Source organism: Belonocnema kinseyi, chromosome 3 (genome assembly GCF_010883055.1).
Source record: "Belonocnema kinseyi isolate 2016_QV_RU_SX_M_011 chromosome 3, B_treatae_v1, whole genome shotgun sequence".
NCBI classification, from domain to species: domain Eukaryota; kingdom Metazoa; phylum Arthropoda; class Insecta; order Hymenoptera; family Cynipidae; genus Belonocnema; species Belonocnema kinseyi.
Window position 1 is genome coordinate 97,274,664 of NC_046659.1, and position 10,019 is coordinate 97,284,682.

Genomic DNA, 10,019 nt, shown 5'->3' on the forward strand with positions numbered 1-10,019 from the left:
TTTAAACTAAAAACATATATTGATAAAAAATTAGTTTAATTTTTACCCAAGAATAATATGAGTTTTCATTACAAAACATTTTCAGCTAATCAGTTGAATTACCAACAAAATAGTTGAATTTTTAGTTAAAAAAAAAATAATTTTCAACTAAACACAAACAACGAATTTTGAATTAAAATTATGAATCTTCAATAGCAACAAAAAATGAACTTTTTAGAAATTAGTTTAACTTTCAACCAGGCAGTTGAATTTTCAACGAATTTTTCAACTTCAAAAGATTAATTTACAATAAAAAAATGTAATAGTGGATATTTCATCGAAAAAATATTTTAATTGAAAATAATATACAGCTAGATTTATAATTCCATCAGAAAAGACGAATTTTTAACTTAATCCATACATATTCATTTTTAACCAGACAGTTGAACTTTTAAACAAAAAAGATGAAATTTCTACAGAAAAGATGAATTTTCAAACTAAAAAGATAAATTTCACAAACTCAAATGATGAATGTTCAACAAAATAGTTTAATGGTAGACTTTTAAAACGAAATGCATGAACTTTCAACGAAAATGATTTCGATTTTCTTAATTGGTTTTATTAATTCAGTTTGCCTTTAAGTGGAAAACCGAGAAAAAGAGGGGAAAAGAAAAAATACCGTGAGGTCTGCGATAAAAAAAAATAAGACCTGCACTTAGGTATAATACATTAAAAATTTTATGACACTATTTTTTCCACTTTGTGACACTATTTACACTATTTTTTATCTCTGAAGTGAGTCCGAGGCCTGGATTCGTAATGCAGTCCTTTTCACTTTCTGGAAGAAAGAATTGAAGCGAGGAAGGAAACATCATTCATTTATTGCAATTTTTGCTCGGAAGTATTGTTTTTAATATATAACATTCTAACAGTACGTGTTATTCTTGTCGAATCTCGTGTTATTCACTGGGAGTAAACAATCAGTGATATTAATCATTGATGATTTGAGTCCTGCACGAAAAGAGATTACATTTTTTTTCCTTTTTAAAATAGGTCGTCGAGGTAGTTGCTGAGGTTCCGGCTCTGGAAGTAGCGGCATCGGAACCGGCAAACGACGATTTTAACTCTGGAGACAGACACATTCCACCACCCGCCGATCCAACTATCCCTATTCCTACTTACGTTCAAATCAATCCCCATCCCGTTGTCTCGGGCACCGCTCCAGTTTCCGGACAGATTCCCGTTGTCGGCCAACCCCTTCCTCCTCATCCGGCAGCTGCTGTAGACTCGTCTTATTACACGAACGCTGGAAATTTCGTCCCGCCACCTCAGGTTCAGCAGCAGCAACAACAACAACAACAGCAGCAGCAGCAACAGCAGCCGCCACCAGCTCCACAGCAAACGCAAGCGCCTAGGATTAACGATGTGATCGGCACGCCAAACTTCTTTTTCCTCCAGGACTCTGAGCTAGATTCGCCCGACGTGAACGCACAAGCCCCAATCGTTACTCACATTCCTCCCGCCGTCAATGCACCCATTCCAACTCAAACATTTACGAATCAGAACTTTAACACTGCGTCTGTGGTACCGCAGGCTGTGCTGTACCAACATCAGCCACCACCGCCGGACATGTCACACATTCCGGGTTTCGCGAATCCAAACCCCCCTCCTCCAATTCCTATGCCACCATCTCACCAGCAGCCAAATTTGCAATACAGTCCACAGCATCCGGCTGGATATCAGCAACCGCCTCAGGGACTTTCCCAACTTTCGCAGCCACAGGTCTACGATCAACACCAGCAGGAAAATCAAATTCAAATCAACGAGGTGAGTTTTCTTACTCAGACTTATATTAGCAGGCTTCACAGTCTGTCCTCTATTTCCCCTAAAGATACCCTATTTGGAGAATTTTCCCTAAATCTGGGTAGAGACTTGTTTCGGAATTTATTTCTGATCGCAGTGAAATTCAAGTTTTTATTATTTAAATGATTTTGGTCAATTGAAAAAAGAGATTTCTTCTTTATATAAAGTGGAGGAGAATTTTTTAAAAAGAATTATGATTCGTATTTAGGAGTTAAAAAATTCCCTGTTTCAAGTCAGAATTTGTCACAATTTTAAAGATCCCCCTTTAAAATAAAAAAAAAAGTAATTCAAGTAGTTTTTAGATTTTTTCTGAATTATGATAGAAGTTAAAAATTGAACTGCTTGCGGTTAAAAGTTTAACTCTTGTTAAAAATTCATTTTTTGTTTTGAAGATTCATCATTTTAATTGAAAATTATTCTCTTATTAAAAATTATTTTTTAACCAAAAATATATCTTTAATTTTGCTGAAAATAAGTTTTTATTATTATTAAGGATTAGATTTGCCACGGAAAATTCAAATATGCTATTTTGTGGTTGAAAACATATATTTTTTAAATTAAACTATTTATTTGAAAATTGATGGACTTTGTGGAAAATCCATCATTTTGTTAGATATAAAAGTCACGTGTTACAGTTGAAATTAATTTCTCCAACTGAAAATTAAACTGTCACATTTTTGGTTAAAAATAGATGTTGTTTTAGTTCGAAATTCAATAATTTGACTGATAATTTGTCTTTTTTATTTGAAAATTCAACTATTTCGTTGAAAATTCACGTATTTTGTTAAAAAAATCGATCTTTTTTGTAGAAAATTATCTTTCTCTTTAAAAGTTTATCTCCGTGCTTACAAATTCTTCTTTTTAGTTAAAACTTTCACTATTCCAGTTAAATATTTATCATTTTAGTTGAAAATTATCTTTTAGGTTGGAAATAAAATTACCTAGTTGAATGTTAAACTCTTTTGTTAAAAATTAATTGTTTTGACTGAAGATTCATTTTAAGGCCATGTGATGAGTGGGTCACGTGACCATATTCCTACCTTACCGCGACTTTTTTTATTTCCCAACTTATTACACACGAAACACCACATCGAGTTAAAAATTTGGGATGATAAATAAGAAGCGCTAAGAAAGGTGGGTCTGGTCCTAAATTTTAATAATGATGAGAAAAGCAAAAAAAATGATTTACAACAAAAAACCTTTTTTCATAATTATACAAATTTAGGACCAGAGCCACCATTCTTAGTGCTTCTTGTTTACTTGCCAAATTTTCAACTCGATGTGGAGTTTCGTGTGGTAATAAGTTGAGAAATAAAAAAAGTCGCGGTAAGGTAGGAATCTGGTCACGTGACCCACTCATCACATGGCCTTTATTAAAAATTCATTTCTTTTGTTGAAAAATAGATATTTAATTAAAAACTGGTTTTTTCTTCGGATGAAAAGCAATTTTTTGCCGAAAATATAACTTTTTTGTGGAAAATTTTGTTTCTTTTTTGGTAGAAAATCTTTTGTAATGAAAATATAACTATTATTCGAGTTGAATATTCCATAATTTTGGCTAAAAATTCAACCCTTTGGTTGAACATTCATCATTTGACTAAAATTCAATTCTATATTTGTTGAAAAATGTCTTTTTTGGTATAACATTCATTTTTTTAACTTGAAACTTAATTATTTTAGTTTCTGTTAGCTCAATCGCCACCTTGTAAATGTTCCCTAATTTGCATAAATTTCCTCAAGAGTCCTCTGTTTTCGTTTAAAGTTATCAAAAAGTCTCGAAGGGTTGATCCCTCTTGAAATTTATCTGAAGTTTTTCAGGGTGGCCGCTGGACTGGGAAACCTGGAAGTGAACTTTAATTTTTTTATCGTCTAGGAATTTTCTAAGTTTTTATGAAAAAAGGATTCCAACAAAAAAAATCAGCCCGCTTTGCGGGCACATTATCATCGCGCGCGGCTCGCTTTGCTCGCAAGTTTGAACGCGCCTGTGACGCGCGACGGTTGAATCTCGCGCTTCGCGCTCGATAATAGGTTACTTCGCGCTCGGATATTTATTATTTGCATTTGGAATGCTTGAAAAAAACTTTATCAAAAAGATCTCTTTTAGATGGCAGTATTTATATGCGTCTTCATATTCTGAATTGTCTACTTAATTAAGTATATTAGTCAAAAATTAAGTTTTTCAAAGCTCTGTAGGCTTTGAGGTACACATTCCCATCGTGACACTCGCGCTGCGCGCTCGATTTCCGACAGACATTTGTAAAAAGGTTTTTTAGATTTTTTTTCTCGTAACTTTCGTAGTTTTTCCACACATTTTTTTTATTTTGTTTTTTTTTCAACGTTATTTTTCACGAATAAAACAAAAAGTACGCGTCCTATCAATAAGTGATTCTTAACGAAATTGTAGATCTTTTTTGGGATAACCATTTTTGTTAATTCATCTTTTTTTCGTATCCTACATAGTTTGTCCACAAAATGGAATTTTTTATTTTCCATTATTTTTTGTGCAATCAAAAATTGAATTCTCGATTTTTGAAGAAAATCCAAAAATTGGTTATGATAATCTTGTAGGGCTTTCAAAGAGAAATGTTTTTCTTCTCTCGACTTTTTTTTCATATCGTGCGTTTTTCGGCTTCAAATTTTGATTTTCGGTTGATTAAAAAAATTGTAAAAACGCTATAACTCTGAGAATTTTCTTTCTATCGAAAAAAGTCATAAGGATAAGTTGTTTGTTATTTTTAATACTATAAATATCCGTACATAGAATTTTCAAATTCAGAAAAAAGTGGTCTCAAAAATTTGCAAAATGCGCTCACTTTTTGAATTTTTATCAAAAATCACTGGTTCACAAACTGGTCCTTTCTTTTAGGACCTAAAAAAAGTGTGCCAAAGATGAATTTGATTCGTTCATTTTTTCGAGAGTTATCGTGCTTACGGACGGACGGCCGGACGAACAGACAGGCAGACGCCGTCGTGAAAACCTGATTTTCGGATTCAGGGTCTCTCAAAACGTGGAGATCCGTTGAAAAAGTGTGCTGTCAAATTTCCGGCAATTCTAATACTTTCTCAATCATAAATGATGAGAATGTAAAAGTAATTCGCTGAGACGCATTCATTCATATTTTTTATATTTACAGTTAAGGGCATGTGACACAGATAAATACCTATATTACCGACCACAGTTTTTCAGTTCACTGAATGTTTTTTTGAACCTAAGAACTTTTTTCGTACATAAAATATCGAGCTGAAACTTTGGGAAATGTATTAAAGTACAATGAAGTACGTTTAGGTACTGTATTTTGGTAATAACTTCACTGAACATTATTTCATCTTTTTTCTGAACCTCAACATTTTTTGAACGTTCGAATTTTTTTTTTACATAAAATATCGGTCTCAAACTTTGAGAAATGCAAGAGCCGAAAGAAAACTATGTTTAAGTACAAAGCTTAATAATAAAAGATGTAAAATAATATATTTCAACAATCAATTCCAACAACATCAGCCCGTAACGTTGTACGCGAAAATACGAAACCTGGCGACCACTAGACGAGGCTCTAGAGGGTTCGTATTTCCGTGTACAATGTTACCGGCTGATGCCGTTGGAATTGATTGTTGAAACAATTTTTTTTACATCTTTTATTATTAAGCTTTGTACTTTAACGTAGTTTTCTTTCAGCTCTTGCATTTCTCAAAGTTTGAGACCAATATTTTATGTATAAAAAAATTTCGAACGTTCAAAAAAAGTTGAGGTTCAGAAAAAAGATGAAATAATTTTCAGTGAAGTTCCTACCAAAATTCAGTACCTAAACGTACTTTATTGTACTCTAATACATTTCCCAAAGTTTCAGCTCGATATTTTATTTACAAAAAAAGTTCTTAGGTTCAAAAAAACATTCAGTGAACTGAAAAACTGTGGTCGGTAATATAGGTATTTAGCTGTGTCACATGCCCTTAAAAAATAGTTTTCAGCTTAGATATTCCAGGCTAAAAAAATACAAATTTCTTCTTTAAACTTCGAGAGTTTTTGCCCTGATTCAGATTCAAATTTTCTTTTCATATTCTGGCTAAGTTCATTGTCTTTTCTGGCGGAAAATCTGTAAATAGTTTAAAATTAATAAAATTACGACGATTGGTTTGAAAATATAGAAAGTATATTTTTACAAAAAACCAGCATTGTTTCCCAATTTTTTTGTTAAATCTATCTTGTTATGAGGAACGCTTTCTGCGATCAGTCAGCGATTTAAAATAAGTACTGACAAAATTCAGGGAATTTAGAAAATTAAGTTTTGCGGGCATTCCGGAAAGAAGAAAGTAAACCTCACCAGAATCTGGAACGAAATTTAAACAACTAATTTAGTACTGATGTTTAAAGAAAAATGTATGTATATATTTTTTAAACAAACATCAAAATTTAAAGTGTAAATCATTCGTGGACCGGGAAATTGGGGGAAACTCCGGGAATTTTATTCAGGATCCAGAAGTTTTTTCTTCTATCGCAAAATCGGCATTTTGTTTATTATTCAAGAAGAAGTTACAAAAATGATGCAAATTTCAAGGTTTTCATAAAATTTGAATAATTTCTAGTAGAATAAATAACTTCATGGTTACTTCGTTAAAATATTTTTCAAGAATACTTCCTTCCGCAAAAAAATATTTAAACTTTTCTAACATTTTGGTTTTAACTTTAATCATGTTGCACCATTGCAGGCAAAAAGTTTGCATAATAATAGTGGTAAGTTAGTGCTATTTTATAGAAATTTATTTTTAAACTTGTCCAGGGATAAATTAAAAATCTTTAATACATTATATTTTATTTAAATTTTAAGAAACCATTGAAATTTGTACTACCTTTGCAATATCTTCTTAAATCATATTATAGAAAATTCCGATAGCTTTTAACCTATTGAGGATAAAAAAATTTCAATGTAGTTTCCTTTAATATTCATAACTTCAGTCTGTGGTAAATAGATCATTGTTTTCTTCACGACATAAATTGAGTGCCCCCCATGCAAGAACAAGACGTAGATTTTCTAGCGCGGCGAAGTTGGCCGCTGACGACTGAAAATTCAAATTGGAAATTTTTATTTAAAAAAAATATATTATCGTAGATAATTACACTCCGAATCTTTTCTTTCCTTAAAAGAAAATCGTATTTTTACAAGAAAAACGAGTTTTTCCAAAGTCGATTTTCAATTAGATTTTTGTCTTCCACTCGTGCTCAAATCCACAGTTTTTGGAATTTCTTTATAAAATTCAGAGAAAATATTCCTTATAATATCCTTGTTATGACAATTATCGATAAAACTTTTCAACTTTATTTATAACAATATAAAACATTATTTTCAGAGCTATTGCATATTTCGTTCCACAAAACGTTTGAGTGTTTCGTTTATCGAGGAAAGTTTGAGTAAACAAAAACTTACTGCGGAGAAGTAGTTCAGAAAGGTACAAAGAAGTTTTCTGCAAAGGCTTTTTTCAAATAAATTAATAGGTAAAAAACTGTGAACGCTAAACTTTGAGCGAGCGACTGATCTTCATGCGTGTATTGTGCCGAGTCGGGATGTCTTTCCCTATACGGCGGTAAAATGAACTCAAAGCTGGATTATTCAAACATTAGACGACCGTCAAACGTCCTTCAGCCTTCTTAATCCCAAAAGAAGCCAAAGCATTGCAGTTTTCTACAAAAACAAAATAGATCATTTCTATTCTGACTACGGAAGTGTACACTTCGTATACGAATTGCGAGTTTTAGCTTTAGTGAGAACTAAATTTATAGTTTATAATAATAAAATTATTATCTAAACTAATTTTCAAATTACTGTAATGGAAAGTGAATCCTGAGGTTCTTTTAGAGGGAGGAAAAGAACAAAATATGAAGAAGCGTGGGCTAGAAATGTTAATAAAACATGCCGAAATATGGTGCGTATAACATTTAGTTGGTTTTTTTTTCGATAACAGCTTAAAAAAATGAGGTTTTCTTTTTTCTACATTTTGAACTCCTATATAAATATCGTGATAAAAGCGTATTTTATTGAAAATTTAAAGATAAAAAAACTGCAGTAATAATATTAAAACATAAAAATTTCATCCTAGGAAGTGACAAAAAGAATTGTTAATTATCGGGTTAAACATCAAATACATTTAATAAATTTCAGTAATAATTCTTCAATAAAGATTTTCAAAACAAACTTTTTTAAATACAGGGCAAAGAGTACGTCTCCACTTCTAAGAAACTTGTTTCTGAAAGACATTTCGTATCAGTTCAAAACTGCTGTAAGCAGAAATGTTTTTTGAAGATTTCAACTTTTGCACAGAGTAAATTTCATGACTAATTCTGGAATCTGGGAGACCACAACAAGCAAAATATTTTTCTCAGTGCGTTAATGAAATGCAAGGACCCTTTGCGAGTAAATGCTACTGGAGTTCCGCGTCTAATCTTGTGGACATATTATTTCTCAACTGATCAAAAAAATATTGTTGTCTGCAAACCGTTGTTCTTTAAATTTTTGAATATAGGGAAAGGAAGGTTAGAATGTGCTCAGAAAAAGATTTTAGCTAGAGAAAGTTTAGATGATAAGAGAGGTAAGCATGAACATCAATGCGCCAAATTGACTGATGATGTGAAGGAATTGATAAAAGTTCACTGTCTGTCCATGCCACATCAACAATCTCATTATAGTAGAGAGTCGACATCTCTAAACTACATAATCAATCCGGAAATAAATTTGCACAAAATGTATGAGGAATTTTTAGAATTTTATGCTGCTACGACAGGAAGTGAACTATATTTGCACGAAAATACCTACAGCAATTTCTTCAGCCATTATATTAACTTCTCATTTAAATTACCGAGAACAGATGTTTGCAATGAATGTTATTTAAGTTCCTTACAAGTTATACAATCTGATGGAATTGCAAATCACAAAAGAAAAAATGTTCAAGAATATCAGGCTTTAAAAAAAGAACTGCTTTCAGAAGAAAATGTACTTTGCTGTGAATTCGATTACGCGCAAAATCTTCCATTGCCAAAAATTTCCGTTTCAGAACAGTTTTATAAAAGATTACTCTGGTTATATTTATTTAACGTACACGTATTTACCTCAAAAAACAGTTACATGTTTCATTTCTTAGAAGGTCGTGCGAAAAAGGGAGTGAATACTGTGTGCAGTTTTATACAACACGTACTTGAAAAAGAATTTGATGAAACACGTTTCACGAAAATCGTACTTCTTCTGATGCAGCAGGCGGACAAAATCGAAATTACACAGTGTTTGCTTTCTTCTTAACACTATGCATAGATCTTAATATTGAAATCTGGCATATTTTTCCTGTTCGCGGTCACTCCTATTGTCAGTGTGATCGAAATTTCGGTTTATACTCGCAAAAAAAGAAAAAACTAGAGCAAACTGAAACAGCGGCAAAGTACATTGAACTGATCAGAGATTCTCGCGATCCTCCGTTTATTATGGTTGAATCAGAAAACAATATTTTGCACGATTTTGAAAAATCTTTTACAGGAAACGTACGAATTCCGAAAGCTATGAAAATCAGTCAGGCTTGTGTATTTAAATATTTACCAAACGGCAATGTACAGCTTTTTGATCATTATTACGGCGAAAATCCTTCTTTGTTTACTATTCAGCCAAGCATTAAACTCGGAGACTTGGAAAAGATTGCCCCTCCAAAAGTCGGTCTCGCAAAAGCTAAAATGAATGACGTTGAAAGCTTGCTTAAATATCTCTCGCCTAAAGGTCAAAAATTTTTCCCGGATTACTTTGCGTCGATAACAAAAATTGAAGAGGTCGATGATTCTGTGTTATCTAAAGAGGACTAATATGAACTTAACATTAATAAAATTGTATTATAATATAATGTAAATTAAATATGGAATAAGTCCTGTTAGAGCATTTTATAATTAGCACTGTAATATAAGCCTGTGATTACAATGATCTCGTTAACTATTTATATAAATTATTATGAACATAAGTATTCGCTAAACAAATAAAAATTTGATATATTTTATGTCAGTTGAAGTGTTATTATTTATTTTTTAATCTGACCCCCTTGTTACCCGTCTAAAAGATCAGTCGCTCGCTCAAAGTTTAGCGTTCACAGTTTTTTACCTATTAATTTATTTGAAAAAAGCCTTTGCAGAAAACTTCTTTGTACCTTTCTGAACA

The 10,019-nt window shown here is 32.0% G+C and overlaps 1 protein-coding gene across 1 annotated transcript in view; it reads left to right on the forward strand.

The window, feature by feature from the left end:
• Positions 1-10,019, forward strand: part of LOC117170396 (caprin homolog) — a 34,757-nt gene that overhangs the window by 19,103 nt on the left and 5,635 nt on the right. The window contains exon 4 of the mRNA XM_033357166.1: positions 1,033-1,806. Coding sequence (XP_033213057.1) covers positions 1,033-1,806 — 774 coding nt within the window. The remainder of the gene's footprint in view (positions 1-1,032; positions 1,807-10,019) is intronic.